We start from the raw sequence: 20896 nt of genomic DNA on the forward strand, positions 1-20896 counted from the left end.
ATGATGAGGGACGGAGGGGTGGTCCAGGCGAAGCATGTGTTTAGAGAAGCCAACGGGGCTGCGGATTGTGGCCACGTACGTGGCTAACCATGCCGGTAGTACCTTATGGGCTGGGGACGGGGAGCTGCCTCGGGAGCTCACAACAAGTATACACAAATTGTTGAGGCCGTGAAAAAAGAAGAAGAAGAAAGCTAGATTGGAAACGCTGTATTTAAGCGCCAAGACATGGCTCTGAAAGAAATAGGCTTCCTGAAATTCTCCGGCAGCTTCCGCTGGATACTTTTCTCCGAACTGTCGGTTTGCTCTTTTATAAAAAGGCGCTGCAGTTCCTACCGTTCGATCGGAGTATCTTCCCCCTCTCCTAAAATCACGCCGTTCGTTGGTCCAAGAAACGCACGGCGGCCAGCTGGGGAGGGCGTCCGATTCTCGCCACAGGAGGGACAACGGAGATAGCGGGATTGAGAGGAGCAGCGCAGCGAGGATATATAACTGTAGCGCATTGTAATGGCCGATGGCTCTTTGGGTCCAGCGGCGTTGCGAAGCCCTCGCCTCCACTTCTCATTCCCCCATCCCTTTCCCTTCGTCACCTCCTCCTCTTCCGTCTCTCTCTCCGTCCTCCCCATGGCTGCGGGGCCTTGCAACGGTGCTTGCTCTCCACGCGCGATCTCTTCTTTTTCTTCGAACCCTGACAATATTGCCCCGCCCTCATTGCTCGTCTTCTCAGGTTTGCTGCTTCTCTCGCAGCTTATCTTTCTTTCTTCCTCGATTTTTTTTAATAGGGACATGTGTTCTTGATCCAGATCAAGTTTTGTTTTGGTTTGTTGCACCGATTCCAACATAGAAATTCCAAAGAATGAGTCTTGTTGTGGTTTCTTAATTCTAGAAAGTAGAGATGAAATACAAGAAGGTGTCAAGGATATCCGTAAAGAGAGATAGTTTCTTCCTCTCTTGGCGGTGAGATTCGATGATAAGGCTTCTTTGTTCTGTTTGAAAGTCATCTACTGCTCATTTTTTTCTCAAATTTTTAAAGCAAAAGTCTTCAACAGCTCTTGTTGGCCGAGTCATTTGGTCTAGCCCAACCCTTTTTAAAAAAAAAAAAAACAAAAAAGCTACTGTGACGCTTTCTTGATCGTTATTGGCATTCTTGTCCAAAAAGAAAAGTTACCGGAAGATTGATAGAGAAAGATCTTGATCGTTAATAGACAAAGTTACAGGAAGATCGATAGAGAAAGATCTTGATCGTTAATAGTCATTATAGTCAAAAAACGAAACCCTAGGGTTATAAGGAGATCGACAAAGAGATAGATCCGGTCTTCCAATGCTTTCTTGATTGCCAATAACATTCTTGCCTAAAACGGAAAAAGAAATATCAAGAAGGTTTAAAGAGTTCCGCAAAGAGCAGTAGCTCTTCATAATGGAGTCCTCTGGTACAGCATAGGTACAAATTGGCGGTTCAAACTTTTTATTATGTGGCACTTAATCAGATCTTTGTGAAAGGATGATTGGTTCTGTCACCAGTAGGGAGATGATGAATGGAGGCCACAAAATCGAGGACAGATTGTAGCCTTATGTGTTCATTTTGGGGGGGAAACAAGATTAACCAAGACAACCACTATGAGTGTTTCATGGTCAAGATGTAGTAGGTCTGATATGCTGCCAGAGATTAATGCAAGGAGGAGGCTATTTAATGACAGGTTTCCGGAGGATGAATTCTTTTAGCAGACTGCAATGGCGTTGAAACTAAGTACTTAAATGTGTTAGATTGAGACGTTTTTGCTTCCATAATAAGCCATATAGTTTGCATACCTATCCAAAAGTCACAAGGAGTTGATGCATATCCATTTATAATTTGTTTTTTCTTTGATGGTTTACAGCTATGTGCATATATTTGTGATGTTTTAAATTTATTTTTTGTTTGCATTCTTCATATAGATCAGCTTATGAGATGGTGAACATCAGATACTATTCTGTTCTACCAAAGCTCCATTTTACTGATTTAAAGGAAGCATATATTAGTGTCATCAGTTGTTTCAAAGTAGTCACTTTTTCTTTTACATTTTCTCCATCATGCATCATGATGTTGTTCAGGGGGAACTGCATTTAATGGTGTCATAGAAGAGTTAAAAAAGGTAACAACTCGAGTTGCGCATGTTCTTCCTGTTTCTGATGATGGAGGAAGCACAGCCGAGATTGTTCGTGTGCTCGGTATGTTTAAGGTTTTCTCATTCAGTTGGATGTACTAAGGCATTGCATATTGTATAATACGATACATAATATAAGGCAATGTAACATGCATTTCCACAGGTGGCCCAGCTGTAGGGGACATACGATCAAGATGTTTGAGATTGTCTGATGAAAGCACTTCTGAAGCTCTTGCTGTTCGTCGATTGCTTGGCCACCGCTTGTCTCTTGATGCATCAGAAGCCAAAACAGAGTGGTATTTATGTTTTATATTAAGTCTACAAAAGATTTTAAGTCGGATCCAACATCATGTGCTATGCATATAAGCATATGTTTAGATATGTATGTATGTATGATATATATATTATATGTGTTCTTTGTTGTCTACATTTAATTATAGTTGTCGCTTTTTAGTTATATCATTTATGTTTCTATCTCGCATAACAAGAAAGTAAAGCTTGCTCTACTAGGTAAGATAAATTAACAAAGAAAGAAGATTGTTTGGTATCAAACTTTCCTTCTGCCGTTCATATCAAGTTTGTTTGTCAACTTATATCAGATTTAAGAACATGCGAGAATGCCCATACATTCTAACCACATATCTAAATTTATCTAAGTTGGAGCTGGTTTTTGATTAGTTTAATGTCACTTCTAGATAAGAAACATTATTTTCCACTTTCCACCATCATTTGAGGTTATTTTATTATGTCGTGTTTTGGATGATATACTTTGTTTTCTGGACTAGTTCTTAGGATTCTATATATAATTTTTGTACAATAAATGGTCCTGTGCTTTTTAGTTTTTAAAACATACTATAAATTGTCTATTGAAATTCTTGAAAGCAATCTCTTTTGCTATATAACTATTGAAAGGCCAGTTTTCTATCATCACCTTATAGTCATCTGGGCCTAGGCCTGGCTGTAACAAGTTGGACTGCTAGGTCTAGCCTGTTGCAATTCGCATTCAGTTAATCTAATCCTAATTGATCAATTTCACACACAGGCACAGCCATGTGCGCGCGCGCACACAGAGGGAGAGTCATATGATGATTGACTTTGGTTAGAACTTCCAGTTAGAACTTACGATGACCAATATAATTTTTTATTTTATATTATAGGCTTAATTTTTTACCTGTTGACATGTTATTTGCTGTACTACTTTTCACTTTCAAAATATTTTACTAGTTTAACACTACATTATCCTATCAGAATATTTCTGAGCATCTGTTATTTATTTGCTAGGTTTGTGGATGTACTGACTAGTATTGTGCTGAGTTGAGAATTTGACAGGTATGAAATCGTTGAAGGGGAGCATTATTTGTGGAATGGCGTATCACGACCTTACAGGGAAACAATCCGTGCATTTCTGGTTTACTTTCAAAATCAGGTACCTGATCTCTTTGATGATCAGTTTGATATACATGGAATAAGTTTCGTAGTGTAGTTCAAGTTGACTAGGGAACAACTTGAAAATTTTCTTTTCTCTTGTTTCAGTATCCATAGGTTGTAGTTTGTAGTAGACAAAAATTTTCTTTATGACTGCGGGCACAAGTATCAAACTCCTATGTGATCTTATCATGTGATCATGTATTCTTCGATGACATTAATAAACCAATAATGATATGAACATCATTAATACCCCACTTTTTGGTTTATCCAGGATTCTTTATTTTAATCTTCAAACTCTCCTAGCCCTGGTGCCAAATTTCTTCATAATTGCATGTTTCTTGGTCCCATCATCTACAATGAGATGACATTAGTTAGTGTCCATATTTTCTTTTTCTTTCTTTCTTTTTTTCTCTTTTGGGATTCTTCATGAATTTATACCATAGCTCCTGTTATGCAGATCCTCCGACGCTCAAATGAATCATTTTGTTTCAGCAATGGCAGGTGATAGTTTCTTATGGTGAAAATTGTTCGTATTTATGTTATGGTCTCTGCCAACAATGTAGCAGTGAATGGATCTTAAAGAGAGAATTTCTTGATCTGCTTTGTCCCTTATGCTTTAGTGACTGAAAAATCTGGAATGCTTGTTTCATTATTTTAAAAACAAAATTTTGAGAGTAATATTTAGTTTGAGATATATTCTGTCTGGTATAAGAAATTTCTGGACTTCACTTGCAAATAAATGCAACTTCCACCAGACTTTTGCTAGGAGTATTGGCAACTAGGATTCTAAAAATAGACTGCTTTCATGGCTCTTAGCTTTCTTATTATAATATGAACTCCTCCATACTAGTGTAGGACTGTGAATTCTCAGATTCTGGTATCGTTGGGAAATTGATGCTTATTTGCAAAGGATCTCTTGTATCGTATCTTCTATATATTGCATGTGTATTGCTATGTATAAGTTACTGGGATTATTCAGTTGGTACGATTGTTGGTCGATTTTTCAAGCCTAACATGAAAATAAAACACTAATCAAGGATTAAATCAAGGATTTTTGAGGAAGTTTATCATATTATCTTTCAATGGAGGAGATATATTGATGACATTTTTCTCTAATCAAGATATTTTCTATATGCTGCACCAAAGAGTTAAGATGATTTTGGGCAGTGGATGCGATGTATGCTAAGGCAAGAACATTTCCTTTTGCCTTTTCTTTTTCCTTTGTCTGGATAAACAAATGAAAAGAAGAAATCAGACGAGGTCCTTCGAATGGCGAATTGCAAATTTTGAGAAACTGTCCCCCCTCTGGGCATCTCAAGTCTGCTTTCACTTTCAAATTTCACTTTCAGCAGTAACCATGGAGACTCGAGACATTGTAATGCTAGTAAGCCCTGTGTTAGTGAAGCACTATATATAGGACAAACAATTTATTCAGCACATGTATTATAAGTTAAAAGATGGGAAATTTTTCAATATGTGCCCAAGCCTCTGAAATATATCCATATCATGAAGGAAATATACTTGGATAAAATGAAAACTTGCCTTCAATAAAATATCATGGGGAAGGAAGGAGGGGGTCTTTTCTTCTCTTTCTAGATCTGGTCAAACTTTCCTCCTTTCCCTGCTGAGTAATTGTCATCTCTTTTAATCAAGTCAGTTGTTGTTGAGGAATGAAGTGGAGCAAATTGAGGAACACCCATCAAGGGAACATACTGAAGACCAGGGGGGGAAAAGCCCTTGAATGATCAATTGTGGAATGGGTTAAATCTTTTTATATTTTTTAGCAGGACTATGATCATGATTTGGAGACAAGTTAATTCTTCTCTGAAAAAAGAGGCTTGATTTAATTTTTATAAGATAAAAGCAGGGCCTACTATATATATGCATCAAAAATATTGGGAATATATGGTCAAGGATACAAGGTGAATATCCAAGAGAAGATCATGCTAGTTGGATGTAAAAAACTTAGTACAATATGCTTAGAAATGAGTGTACTAGTGAAATCCTGATGTCATACAAAATTGCCAATTGAGGATCAGTGGAGAACTAGTTGAAATGGTATGGTCACGTGCAACAGGGATATGATGATGCCAGGGTGAGGACCAACCTGGATTTGTTCTAAAGGATCACGGGAGGGAAGACCCAAGTTGACATTAGAACTATGTGAGAAGATTTGAGAAATTGGTAGTGATAGTATGTATCCCTCAGGTCTTTACTGAATGGTGAAGGACCCATTTACCAATTTCTAACAGGCGTGACAAGGTTTTTTGGTTATTGTTATAGTTATAAGGCCAAAAGTTGATCCAAACATGTTATGCAAGTGTCACATGTTAGTCATTGTGAGTGCTTCATTCGGATTGCGAGTCCTAAGCAAAAGAATCCTACTGGAGTCAGGGAACCTGATAGCAATGGATTTTTGGGGATTCTTCAATTATTTTTCTGGCATCAGCATATCATTTTCATTAGATGTTCCTGTTGATGGATGAAGTCGATACTATTCAAATTTCTTTTCTTTTAGAACATTGGAATGGTTTATGAGATCATGGGATAGAAGGCTAATCCACATCATGTTGCCATGAGTGGTACATATGAGAAGTCGTCTGCAAGAAGCAAAAATTAGTTTGTAAATTGAATACAATGAATAATGTTTATCAGGAGGTCAACTATTTCATCCTGGAAAAGGAATGGGAAAAACAAGGAAGTGTCCTTATTTCAAGATTAGAAGTTATGCATCTCCTTTTTCAATTAAGGGGTTAGTAACCCAATCACACTAATCCTTTTTAATTACAATAGTTCACATGCTATTGTACCACAATTAGTTGAATATACTCGAAGGATTCTTACACAGTAACCATTTTGATGGTCTATCTATCTATCTATCTATCTAGATTTTAACTTATTTACTCAATCATCATGTGTGAGCTATTTCTAATTAATTGGTTTTTTATTTAAGAATTAAGATTTATAGGTTTTCATGATGGATTTATTTATTTTTGCAGCATTGGAAATTTCTTCTTTGCTGGAGCACGCATATTCTTTCAGTCATTAGATGCTGCTATATTTTTGTTTTCACGTGTTTCAGAGATTCCTACAGAAAGTCTTGTACTTCCTGTCATTTCCACTAACGACAGGCTCACTTTGGGATGTGAATTATGGGTACTAATCTTCCTCATCACCTTATTGGTATCTATAATATATCATTAGTATGATTGTGATTGTACCCTTATTTGCTTCTAATTCAGAATCTAACTCAGTTTTTGATGGTTTATGATATTAAATGTGGCTGCTGCTCAATAAAATGAGCAAAGAGTTACTGTTAGTTGGTTGATACCGTACATTCCTTGAATGCTTTTAATTTTTGTATCAGTTTATCCTTCATTATAATTTTTATGATGGAGATTTCCTTCATCATGTACTTACACTAAACTTGCCGTTCATTCATCCAATATGATATCTTTGTCAAATTAGAAAACTTTGGTCTAAAGCAAAACCCGATTGTCACTTGTTTCTGTTTCTTCTCTAATTTTGCAAACTTTCTATTCTCAGGATGGAACCATTATACGTGGTCAAAATGAAATTTCACACCCAACTAATGGATGTATGGAACGCATAAACAAGGTATAGTAGCAGAGTTGTGCTCACTTTATAGGTCTGTCTATCTTCATGTGGTGTTTTATTCACCCTCATTTCAACATTTCAAGAGGAAGGGGCTGACTTTGGTTTGCTTATTGTGCAAACAATAATGACATCATCACGACGGGATCAACAGCATTAATATGGTCTAACATTTATTTAAAAAATCTAAGTTTCAAGTATTTATATCTGTTATCACTACTTTGAAGAACCTTGTTAATTCATTTCTTATTTGTAGGCTTTTCTGTAACATAACTTCTTTAGTTCACGGTATCTGATTTTTTTTCTTTTGCAGTAAGAGACTTATGCATATTCTTAACAATTATCTTGGACAGGATTGTACTTCAACTACAGCACTGCCGTCTAGAATTAAGCGGGTCTTCTACATGTCAAGTGAGGGTAGCAATTTGTTGCACGAGGTTGGTGTGATGTCCTTTGTAGATAATATTAGTTCATACTTGCCAAATTGAAGTTGCTACTGCTTGTTGTGATGTTAACTTGGGTTCTTGTTTTGGCATATATGGCTATATTTCACGGATGCCTCATTGTTCTTCCATATGATATAACCATCATGAGTTAGTGGTTCATTTAGTAGCCTGCCATTCATCAATATAGTGTGATACATATGGTTTTTGATTGTTTGAAATTGATCTTTTATTTCTCTATTGACTATAAGAATAAGAGGCCATTCCCACTGGGTTCAATTGCTTCAATAATCATAACCATAATTAATGATTGTTGTACAAATTATCTAAAGCTACCTTTTAAATCTTTTCACCTCAAATGCAAGGTTTTGTCCATTGTCAACAACACTTTTCTTAAACTTTTCCTCACAAGTTTATTCATGTTACTTTATAATGCTCCCGTCTTTCAAGTCCTTTCAATATAACCTTTTTTTATACTGAATGGGTTGCAAACCCCGGTAATGAATGTTCCATTGCTGAATACTAAAGCTACTTTACTTTCTTGTATCCCTCAAAGCGCATAAAGACTTATGTGTTGCTTTATCATTGATGTCAATTGCTATACCAACTAGTGTTTTGAAAGGCAGTATGGTATATAGGCAGTTAGGGGCCCATATAGTGCTTAGGCAAAAAGCAGGCAGTTAGGCAGACCTTATAAAATTAAAAAAAATCAATTAGAATTCGTAGATATGTGTGACATTTAATGATTATGAAATGAATGACAAGACATCCAAATCAAAGATTCAACCATAACCATTCTACACTTGTAAAACACTTAAAAATGAAAAAAAAGCATCTCTTGGAAATCTCTAATCTATGCTTCGCCGAACCGGTATTGGGACCTATATCGGTCGGCGGATGGGTCGGTACAGTACCAATTCGGTACCGTTTTTCTCGTTGCTGGTCATATGTATAGAACTAACTTCGGAATTGGACAGATACGATACGATTGGCTCGTGCCGGTTCCGTATTGGCATGCCCTTTTTTTTTAGTTTTCAAGTTCAATTAATTGGTAATCATTTTTTTTAATATTTTCAATGATTTAAGTCTAATTTGATTCTTTGATATTTTTTTTGATGTTTTTTGAGGTTTCTATGATCCTGTTTTAACCTAAATGATGTATCTTGTTGTTTTAAAATGATACGAAATATAAAATAATTAGTGAGATGTTGTATGCTACAAGAAGCAATATGAAATATCCTCAAATCAAGTAGTGAGGTGAAAAGTATAAATAACGCAATCAATTACATATATTTAAAGTACAACATATATATCGATATCTAAAATCTCGTCGAGTGGCGATGTCTCTCGTAGATATCCGGATCATTAGCATAGTCAGGAAGCACATCATCCTACCCCTCTAACCATATAAAATCTAACAATGGATGCTACATATATTTTTCTAGGTCCGTGGGCATACATCAAAGGCTACTTATTTCTCAATTTTTTTCAAATTTAGGCTTAGGCCACTGTACGCACGATTGCAACATATCTTGAATAAATAGACTTCAAATTTTGCTGGAGAGTAGCTTGCATGCCCCTAAATACGCTTCTAATTTTACAATTTTTTGAATTTTATTTTTTTATATATTTTTGTCTTAATCCAAAAATATATTTTTAATTTTTAAAAATTATATATAATTCAAAAATTACAAATGTTTATGTCATCGTGTAGATTATCTATAGACCTACAACATATAATAAAATCAAGTCTAAATCAAAAATTTTGGCATTATCTTCTTTGATTTTGCAAATTTTGAGTTATTTTTTCAAAACCCCTCCAAAAAATAGAGAGAATGAGATGGGGGAGAGAAAGTACACCTTAGTTAGACTTGGATCTTTCTTCAATCGCACTGAATCATTGTGATTTCGCAAATTGGGAGGAAGGGAGAGCTGTTTAGGTGTCTTAAGGCTAAACGAAGCAAAGAAGAGGGTGCCTTTCCAACACCTTTTTTAAACAAAAGAAGCAAAGGCGGAGGGGGCCTGGTTCTGAATCAAGCCGACTCGGTGCGAACCTGAGTTTGACTGGAACCGGCCAGTTCCAAATAGTTTCGGCCGGTTCGGTCCCATTTGAGCCTTTTCTGGCCGGTTTCAGTCGGTTCGGAACCCGTTTCGGGTGGTTTGGGGCTGGAAACCGATTTTAATGAGCGAACCGATCCGATTCCCACCGAATCGGCTCGGTACGGGCCAAACCGGGCGGTTTAGTCCGGTTCGGCCTACCTTGCTCTAATCTATGCATCATGTGGGTGCAAAAATGGATGGTGTCTATCATGCTAATATATTAAAATACATGATATGGCACTAAAATTGAGATACCCCTTTAGTGATCATGTATGGATTGAAATTCGATAGACTTTGATACTTAAATCGGGGCAAAATATGGTCTAATTTTTATAACAACATTCATTTTTGCACCTACTTGATGCATTGGTTAGAGGCTAGCAAAATATGTAATTGTTGGTAGTTAAGCTGATCTTATGGGGAAGATCATGATTAATAGCGTGTTTCTCCCATTTGGAGGGCCCATCTTTGATTTTGAATTGTTAAATCTTTTACCAAAGAATTAATGTTAAGTGTGCGCTCTCTCTTTCTCTGTCCATGTCCCTCCCTCCGTCCCTATGTATAAGCAAGTAGAGGGTTAGAAATAAATAAAAGAAAAAAGATAAATTAAGGAAGTGCTTTTGAAAACCTATTTCAGTGTTATAACACTGAAATATTAATTGATTGTCTGAGTTTCCATAAAAGTGCTTAATTATTTTACTAAGTTATTTCAACAAGTGATTTGAGAGCAAATGTTGAATAACGAACAAATAGATATAAATAAACTAATAATTAAGAATCAACAAAACTCTTAAGCAAAACATGGGCGCCAGTTATGAAGATGGAGAAATTGTAGTCTGCTTGCCTACCAGGCCTACTATCCTGATCTTCCTTGTGTAATGCCCAGGCAATCCTCTTATGTATAGTCCAAACTCCACCTTTCTGTGTTTCCTAGTCACCTAATAAGTGGCTGGCCCACACGTAGGGGCTTCTTAGGAAGTTAGGCCCTAAGCAAGGAAACTGGGTGACTGCAACTTGTACAGTAAATGGAACAGACATCTTCAGAATTCATTTGGCTTAGGTGCAGTTTTTATAATCCTAACACTGAGAGAGTCCTTATTTACGATGGTCGTTTGTCATTGAACTCTCCTGATGTAATCTTTGAAAATAACAGTTTGTTGTTTTTTTGGTGTTGTAGTGATATAAGAGCTAGTTATATATGTCAGTTCCAACCTAAAGTGCATACCTGTGCAGATATATTTGAATTTTATGAGCCCATCTAAGTTGACCAATATGAGATGTTTGGTTGTACAGTGCCCCACATAGAATAACCTTTTGTTAAAAGCAGTTAATATCATTTAGGACCTGCAACAAATAGTTATTTCTTGGAATTTTCCTGTTAGCATGTGTTTTTTAATCGTATTTCTTGAAGTCATCATCTCATCGTCACTTTTGTTGTGTAGGTTTTCCCTGCTGCTAACCCTACAGTTTTGGAACAGTTGTGTAAAGTTGACTGCATTGTTTATGCTATGGGCTCTCTTTATACTTCCATCTGCCCATCATTGGTAATATCATGGTTCATAATTTGTCCTGTTTCAGCATTTGTGGATCTTAATATGCCATCTTTCAATATGATGTCGTGCACTGTACATCAGGAGGAATTGTGGATGTTTTGATGTCTGTCTTATGCTAGCACCTATATGAGCTTACAGTGATTTGACCTGCTAAATACGTTTTTAGGTGTTCTAGTGTTGATTTTAATTATGAAAGATATATGGTTGATGCTCATATATATGGTGCTTTGCTGCATCATATTATTTGTTCAACATCACTTCTACTTGACTCATCTTTCTTGACATGGAAATCAGGCCTTCTAGAATGACAGTAAACACAACAGGTCAAGAATTATGTAGGCCTTGCTTTTTAGACCCTGCATGCCTATTTTTATATGCCTAGAACTGGGGCCTTCTGATTGTATCAGCTAGGCCAACATCGAGCCTATCAAATTGGCTGACAAGTTGGGAGTTCTTACATGAAAGGTTGTTGTTTGAATTTCTTAGTGTCTAGAGGTATCAGATTAAAGAACCAAGTGATGGATATTCTGGAAGAGACCCATTTTTATTCTGGAAGAGACCCATTTTAGTTATCAGGCTCTTTAAGAACTCTTATCAAGCTATACTTTGAAATCACCTGAAAATGATCTGACCTCTGAAACTCATTTGTGGTGGTTTATACTAAAACTGGCTAGTTTCGGACTAGTTTCAAACCAAAAGTAACCATAGATATCAATTATTATTATGGGCATTTAATTGTAGGTGATAAATCCAGCCTAAGGAGCATTTTTTTAAGATCAAATGTACACTCATTGCAATATTTTAAGATACTGGAAGAGCTTTATTGCAAAAATACGGGAGGCAGGAGCCACACCCTGCCATCACCCCCACCTCACCCCACCTCAACGCCTTACTATAATGCTAATCATCATTTCAAGTTCGTATTAGTATTTGAACTTATATATGAATGTTGTCAGTTTTAATAATATCTATGTTGCTACATATTAGGCGGTCAAAAATTGTTATGAAGTATGAACAATTGAATGGTATGTTATACTCTAAATTTTGTGGGTAATGTGATTATTTAACATTTTCATTGGTTTGTAATAAGCTTTTTTTTTTCTTTTGCAATTCTTGATAGTTTTAGTTGTTTATCCCAAAAATATTGAACCTGTACAGCCAGAAATGTCAAACAATACAAAATACTCTAAAATTGTGTGCTATCTGATTTTTTGGATTGTTTTTCTTGTCTGAGACTCTGGAACTGCTGAAACCAAAACTTATGGGCTCAGCTGAAAAGAAAATCTGACTTTCTTGACAGAGACCTGATGTTTCTATTGTTTTTCTTGACTGGGACTCTGGAACTTGAACTGGAACTGCCGAAACCAAAACTTTATGGGCTCAGCTGAAACCAAAACTGTCTCTGCAAACCTTATTCCAAAATGTGGGCAAAGACCAAGCGAGTGGGTTTCTTATTGTTTCCAAGTCTCCAACTCTTATGTGGAATGTTTACAGAATATTATTTCACATTATTTGACCAATGTAAAATCTCAAAGAAAGTAGAGAGCATTCATTGTTTTTCTTGGGTGTTTTGGCCATTTTCCATAATATGATACAAGACATTTACGTTTTCAGCAAGCGATCTCCAGGGAAAATATCACCCTTTACCTAATACTTTAACTAACCTCTTAGGATTCTGAAGCCTTCAATTTGTTGTTTGTTTTCGTTGACTCAACCATGTCAAACTTGAAGTCTGAGATTTTAAATCTGGATCACTTTATCCTACCTATCTTGTGGTAATTGCATAATGGCTTCAGTTTAGTTGATATTCAAACTTTATAAAATGATATATTAATGTTATCTCTTTGTTTTTCCTTTAACAGTCCTTTTTTCATCTATACTGTCAACTTATTTCTGATCATATACTTTTTATCAAAATCATGTATGTTTTTCCTAAGACTGGTGCTCAAGTAGTTTGCCAGATTTGTAGTCATAGAAAGTGCAATTAATGTATTTCAGCATCACCTCTAATAGAATGGGGTTTCCAGCGCTATATTTTTCTTTTCATTATGATGTATTGTTCTAGATGTTGCTAGTATTATTGAAGTGCTTTTCTTCCATCAGATGTTTTCATTTAGAGAAAGTTCTCTCTTAGGCTAATATTTTAAGATGCCTTCAGGTATTGCATGGCATTGGTGAAGCTATTGCCTCGAGATCTATTCCCAAGGTACTCGCTGTTGGGGTATAATGAGCTCTTAATCTCTTCAGATATTGAGATCTTTTTTTCCCAAAATCATGTCATCATCTGCTTTCATTTATATTTTTGAAAGTTTTTAGTACCAGGGACATTTTCTTATGCCTTTTTCACTATTATCTCCATAAAAGTATATAGGAGGTAAAATATTTCAGCTGATAAATTTTGTACATCTGTCTATTGAATCTTAGCTGAAATCCAAATTTTTAACAGGAGTGATTGACAAAGCTATGACATATAATGATGAGCTGCTTGTAGTGGAATGTTGCTGAATCCCAATTAAAATGATACTTTGTGATTGGAATTGAATGTAGACATAAAAGTTCCTGAAATGTTTGAGAAATCTTACATGAAAAAGTAAATGACCATGTTGTTTAGGATTCCTTAGACTATGACTATGATGAATATTGTTATAAGTAGGGGAAGTGGATAAGGGTCTGAATGTTCAATTCATAGTTTTGATCATGAAATGCCATGTCTTTCTTAAAGACTCATGACGGTTTCATCATTGGACCATAGTCATTTCTTCGAGTTCTACTTGTAAAGATGTTCCCATCTGGAAGATAGATATGACTGGAGGTAGCAGAGGCCCACCCCCAGCTCCTCTTTGTATTATCTAGCATCTTATATTGATAAGAAGTTAAAAGAAAGCAATTATATGCATAAGGTGTGACACTAAAACCATCAGCATGAACTTTCTGAAGTTTGAACAGACGAATTCTCAAGACCAATATAAAGGGCAAATTTTGTATTTGTAGACCACTTTATCATCTATCTGAAAATAACATAATTTTTTTAAACTTGGGATTCTAATTGATTTCAGTTGATTGAGATTCTTCTATCTTGGTGGTGGATTCGATCAAACAGATTAACAGCTTAACTGCCTATTGTTAAAAATCTTTCATTGTACAGATGGTTGTATATCAGAGAAATCTTATTTGTCATTATACAGAGCAAACTGGCCAATCTTATACCCTTATTGGCCCTTGATACATATATTGTACTGATATGTGGATTCAGCATTATATAATTTAATGGCACGCACTTGAAGTAAACTAGATTATTCATATCATATAGCATAGGTGCATCACCTGCTGAGAATTGTCACATGTTGAATGATATTTTGTTTCCCATTGCGTATGGTTTCACTGAACCAATCAGTACAGTATAGAGTCAGTGTGATATTTAATATGGACACACCTAGTCTTGTACGCAAACTTTTTTTTTTTTGTTGTTGTGTTTTTTCTTGGAACACTACATCATTGGCTTTATGCATGTTATTCTTCACAATCAATAGTACTTTATGGATGGAGGTTTAAATAGCATCTTTTCTTCAATGTCAGGTTCCATTACTTTGCTTTTTATTCATTGAATACAGGTCACTGAGATTGGCCAATTTAGTATCTCTTACAATATATATTCTAACACCATGTTTTATGTTACTTATGCTATATGTAGGTACTTCTTTTAAATGGTTCACATGATAGAGAAACAACTGGTTTATCAGCTTCTGGCTTTGTATCCGCAATTACAGATGCTCTAAACCGGACTTATGGAGACCCTGACAAGAGTCTAAAGAAACTTGTAAGTGATGGATGTTCACATCTTCAGATCACTCATATTGTATTTTCCAGTTAATTTCATACATTTACTCATCCTAAAGAGCTGAAGAAGCTATTGCCCTATGAGATTTTTCATTTGTGCAACGTGTTACATAAAATAATAATAAGAATATTGTAGATTCACAAAGACATCATTTAACTGAAATCAATTTTACCAACAAGTGTACTGAGAAGTTGCCTTGTAATCTCACTTGCAAGAATCTGGCTTTGTTTGTTGCCCGTTATCAGGCTGGGTACGGGTCAATCAAGGCCTATTTCATGGCAGCTGCACCAAACTCTGGTCTGGGACAGGCTTGTCACGGGCTTCAGTACATCAGCTTATCCAAAATGCTCTTTTCTTGTTTCTATGAGATCATAGGTTTTTAACTTTGTATCATTTGGATAAATGGGTGTAAAATTGTTCTGTTTCAAAATCATAACACCCAGAGAGCAGCCTGGATTATAGTGGTTGGTTCTTTAGCCTGGCATGATTATATATAAAGATTGTAGCTATTGGTTATAGTGATGGCTATAAAGAAGAGGGCCGAGGTTCCTCTTAATTTACAACATCCAAAGTCCTGAGTTCAGAATGGTGTGTGCGTCTTTTGATACTGTTATTAAGCACAGTATCTGCACCTTCATGCCAAAGAAACGAAGGCACCAGTTGTACAAGCTGGTAGGTCCTTGGTTGTTATACCAGATGACTTGGAAATCCTGCCTTCTCCGGGGTTTGAGGGATTAGGGGTAATTGGGGGAGGGCTAGCCCTGTTGTGGAGCCTATTGACTACAGGCATCTTCACACACACACACACACACAGAGAGAGAGAGAGAATCTCAAGTTGATCCTTGTGGTAGGTTGTGATAACTTGTTTACATGGTTACTGCATGTGTCAGTTACCTCTTAAGGTTGATTAATTTCTACTGGTAGATCATGCCATTGCAGTGGGAACAAATCCCATTTTCTTTTTCTTTTCATGATTCCATCCTCCTCATTACATGTGCAGCCCAGTGATTACATCAACGCTTTGTTGGTTCCTAGAGATGGTCAAGTCGCTGTAGATGTTCATTGTTTGGCTGATCAAGGAATTTTTCATGTGGTATGTTCACATTTTACCAGCTATTACAAATAATTTTGCAATGCTAATAGGAGAACATATTTATCTTGCATGCAAATCAACAATAGAACAACCGATTAACTTATTCATTAGTAAAGTAAATCAATTATGTTTCTAACGGGTTTCTTATAAGTGGGAGATGTTGCCATTAAACATGTTTATATACTGCAATGCTGCATATGGTAGGACAGGAAATATACATCATATTGTTGAACCATATTATGACGTATTGAAACTAAGAAGGAAATGGGATTGGTGGCTGAGAACTGAAAAGAAACCATTTTATTCCTAATCATGGTAATTGTCTTTATATGACTTATATTCGCCATCTCAATCATATATCATCATTGGCTAGTGCGCCATAGATTCTTGTAGTGCACATTGGCCATTTAAAATATAAATATCTTTTTTACTTTCATAGTTACATGTTATTCAAATGCCTGAAAATGTTCAAAAGTAAATCAAGTTGTGGAAACTATTGGAAATGTGTCCTATCATAGTGCTTTATATTTAAATCATTTCAGCCAATCTGTAAGCTTCTATGAAGCGGGATCTTACATCCTTATGTAAGTTCAGCCACTTCTGACACTAGACGTCATCTTGAGATTTTATGGGAGATAGATGAAGATATATATAATAATAATAGAGCTGAATGGATGAAGTGGAGAGGTGCATTTGGAATATTATATAATAGGCGCATAACTTAGAGAGTTAAAGAAAAATTTTGTGGAACAGCAATGAAGCTTGCCATCATATTATATGACTTGCAAGGCTCGGCAATAGAGAAAGTACATGAAAATAGGTTGAGAATAGCTGAATGACAATGTTAAGATGGACGTAGTAAAATTAGAAAAGATAAAATGAGAAATGAATATATTAGAGGAACTGTAGGAGTTGCACAAATTAAGAATAAAGTAATGAAAATTCGATTGAAATGGTATAGACATGTATAAGAAAGATCTGAAGAGGTTTTAATGAGGAGAGGTACTTCGGTTTGTGTTGAAGGTAGTACGAAAAGAAGGGAAAGACCGAAGGTGACATGGATGGAGGTTGGGAGGAACAATATGGAAAAACTAGGAATAACATCAAAGGTGGCCCTAAATAGAAATATTTAGTGAATGAGGATTCATGAAGCCAATCCTAAATAGTTTGAAAAAGGAAGGTTAGTTATGGTTATGGTATATCTCGGATCTTCATTATACCTCTTAGCCCTAGCAAAAGGTTGTTTCAGGTTCTGCTCCTATTGTTTGAATTCAACATTCTCTAGATTTCTACACTTTATGGATGATATACTTAGAAAGCGAAAAAAAAAAAGAAATATTCTCAATCATAAATTTTCAATGAAATGTCAACTCTGTTTGTCTTTAATTTTTTATCAACTATGAAGTATCTTGAGTTATGTTCATACTCTCACTTATCTATGCTTGTTTAGCTTTCCTGACCAACATGACATCCCAAAAAAAATGATTGAAGTAATTCTTCTTCGATGTCTAATGCCATTTTTTTATAGTATGTGAAAAAAGTGCAACAAAGTAATTTAGAAATGGTAATTAGGAAATGTCTTTATGATAACTTTGAAGTTTGTTAAGTCAACTTGAGACCTGTTTGGAACATGGAAAAGACAAGAGCACTACCGGAGGTCCGGAGCCAAATTGATGTAAGGAGAAAGTTAGCCCCACTGGTTTCTTGAAATCCCCTTATACATGTTGACCTGTCGGAGCCACTTGGCCACCTTCCCCATTTGTAACATAGACAATGCTTCCTCTTTGACCTGCTCTTTTCTATTAACCACTCCATATCCAAAGAGGAAAAAAAGACCATCCTAGCGCACAAAGCTTCTGCTGTAGGGTTTGAAGAGGGTCAAATGTATGTAACCTTACCTCGCATGCGGAGAGGCTGTTTTTGTGTTTCTAACCTGTAATACCAAGTCACAATAGAGCAACCTTACTGCTACGCCAAAGCCCGACCTAAACATCCAATGGGCCCCACTCCTTATAAGTTCTTGAGATCTAGTTCCCAATTCCCATGCCTCCGTCCAACGGCTGTAGCTCGTAATGGTTTTTTAGGTATCAAAGCATCATTCTAAAGTCCTTGGAGATACTTCTTCACTTTCTAAACTTCCTTTCCACTTCTCTAATTTGGAACAGCAAGACAAACCCATGATCAAATTTAAAGACATGTTGTCATCATTCTTCCACTGCTATGATCTCCTCATAGCTGTGCTATCTAGAGTCTAGACACTCATGTTTGGCTCCAAAAATCCATGTTGTATACATATCCGAGTTGGATAAGTATTAGACACTTGGATATTTATTAAGTTTCATGCTAGCCAGTTTTAGATATTGATGGAGAGTTGAACTCTTCTAACAATAAGTTTGACCCTCTATTTTCATATTAGAAACTTATTCACTAGAAGCGAGTTGAGTGCAGGTATGCAAAAGTGTGTTTTAGTAAGTTATATAAAAAAACACTTTGAAAGTGGGTGTGGGGACAAGTTTTACTGGAGATTCATAAGCAGGTACACCACTATAAATGAAAAAAATCCTGCTACTCAAGTTAGAACTGAATATTTATTCTTTTTAGTGTTGGCCAAAGATGTATGTATTGAAATAACTTTGCAAAATGTTATTTTTTTTATTTCTTTATTTTTATTGGGAAGTTTAAATGAAAGATATGTATAACAAAAGGCTTTAACAAGAAGTTTAAATGAATATATATAATTTAGTTAAAATTATAATTTATCCTATGTATTCCCCCGTATCTTCTTTCTCTCTTGTTGTGTCAAATACTTGGATAGACATCTGAATCAGATTCTCTTATTTGTGCTGCTCATCAATCTCATTTAAAGCCAAATCCCATTGGTGACTTTTCTCCACCAAAAATTGATTCAGGTGACGAGTTTATCAGCATGATTTTAAATGGTACAGATCTGTGTAAATTTTTCATTAAATTTATTGCTCAGAACAATTTTTCACTAGACATACCTTAAGTGCATTTTGGCTTTTAAATGTTTTATTTATTTAGTTTCAGTTAGTATCTTAAAAATTGAACAGCGTTGTCTATTTTATTCTTATTCCCATTAATTTCCAAAGTTTTTTGGACTCTATAAAGTTGATTCTGCTTCAGTTTGCTATATAGGATGAATTGAGACGGTATTTTGTAAATACGTAATTATCTTGAATATATCAACCATTTCTTTATTTTCCGATCGCCTGGAAGGGACAAAAGAAACATCTTGTTTTTTCTTCAAAAATTTCTGATCTCTAGTGGACCTCTCAGTAGGATTCGAACCCAGATGAAGTTCTGACTATCTGTCAGAGAAAAAAGAACGAATTGATCTTGTAGGATTCCCAAGAAATTCTTCGATTTCTTCCGGAAGCAGATGATCATCTGCTTCTCACGTTCCGTGAATAGCCGGGACATTGAGGAAGATCCAAAAAGGCATTTCGGGAATCGATCTGATTCTATCTCTGTTCGTTCCGTTTGAAGAAAGAAAGGATCCAAAAGAATCGATCTTTCTTTTAGTTGCTGAATCTCTGTTTGATCGATCAATGTGTGATATTCCGAGTCCTCATTTCTAATGGAATCGAAATGATCTATGGATTGATCAGAAGATTCTTTCAATTGGCTAGAATCCCTTACATGAACGAAAATAGATCTTGTGGAATCATATTGAATATTTGACAATGCATTCCGTACCTTGCTAAAAAACCGATCCTTGTTTAATGCTCCCCGAGAAATCATAATGTGCATGGATTCTTCAAACATCAAGTTCAAGCGGCTAAAATCTTGTAGTATTATGCTACTTTGAGACGGTTAAGTTCATATTTGGAGCAAATTTCTTGGTACAAAATTGAGAATGCAAAGCAACGGTTGCTTGAATTGGATCTTGTGTTTATTACTGGAAAACATATCATTGGGTACAATTGCATGCATATTTTCATGGAATGAATGTTTAGATCATCCTAGAATAGAGTTTTAGCATGTGCTTTTTCTCGCTTTTTTATATTGTTTTGGTCTACTATCTGATTTGTTTTGGTCTATTATTGTTTTAGCATGGAATGAATGTTACCTGCAGGCCATTGTAGACTCTGTACATATTCCTAAGGTGGGGACCATATTTGACCCCAAATGTTTAATTAAAGCTTTGACTGATTTGATCGGTGCTTACAAGGACGACTCCATGCTGCACTCCAAAGCTATGTGACACAGAATTCGTAGAACACAATTTTAAGTTGGAAACTTTATAGCGGTTATAGTGAAGAATATTTTCTGCCCAAGTTGTATATTTATCCCATTACTTCTTGTTGTAGAATGTCTGTAAGTAATTCACCCCACCTGCCCATGTAACGTATCATCTTTATTAGCTGGGCTGACGCATCAACTTCGTTCTTGCCCAAGTTTGTTCTCATCCTGCTGCTTTGACAGCTCCCATGTGTATATTTGTGCCTCTGCCTGTCTTCAAGTATATACATTTATTTATGCAAGGGAAACCTATGCGTCAATCTTTCCTAAAGAAAATCTGACATGCATGCCACTTTTTCTTTTTTTTAAGGATATTAAGTTATGACGGATTCTTCAACCAAAATTTGTAATTAGACTTCAGTTTGTGCATTATGTGGTGCTCGGGCTAGCATCGCACATTCTACCTTTGTGCTTGAGTGAAG

General features: G+C 35.9%; 1 protein-coding gene across 2 annotated transcripts; it reads left to right on the forward strand.

Annotated features, from left to right (window-relative positions):
- The first annotated feature begins 504 nt into the window (after positions 1-504).
- On the forward strand, positions 505-20750 carry LOC103708308 (uncharacterized protein YNL011C). Of its 2 annotated transcripts, none has more exons than XM_017843116.5 (13): positions 505-724; positions 2089-2205; positions 2305-2437; positions 3471-3567; positions 4027-4070; positions 6569-6725; positions 7116-7187; positions 7538-7621; positions 11170-11271; positions 13439-13486; positions 14972-15097; positions 16119-16211; positions 20285-20750. In XM_017843116.5, the coding sequence occupies exons 1-13, from the start codon at positions 505-507 to the stop codon at positions 20315-20317; spliced, it is 1326 nt and encodes a 441-aa protein (XP_017698605.4). In that variant the 3' UTR covers positions 20318-20750. The 2 variants fall into 2 exon arrangements, with proteins under 2 accessions (XP_017698605.4, XP_008791393.5); XM_008793171.6 differs by having other exon boundaries at positions 20308-20750.
- The last annotated feature ends 146 nt before the right edge of the window (positions 20751-20896 follow it).

The sequence above is a fragment of the Phoenix dactylifera genome, chromosome 9, assembly GCF_051530095.1.
Source record: "Phoenix dactylifera cultivar Ajwa chromosome 9, Ajwa_hap1_PhDact_Kaust_v1.1, whole genome shotgun sequence".
In the NCBI taxonomy this organism is placed as follows: Eukaryota; Viridiplantae; Streptophyta; class Magnoliopsida; order Arecales; family Arecaceae; genus Phoenix; species Phoenix dactylifera.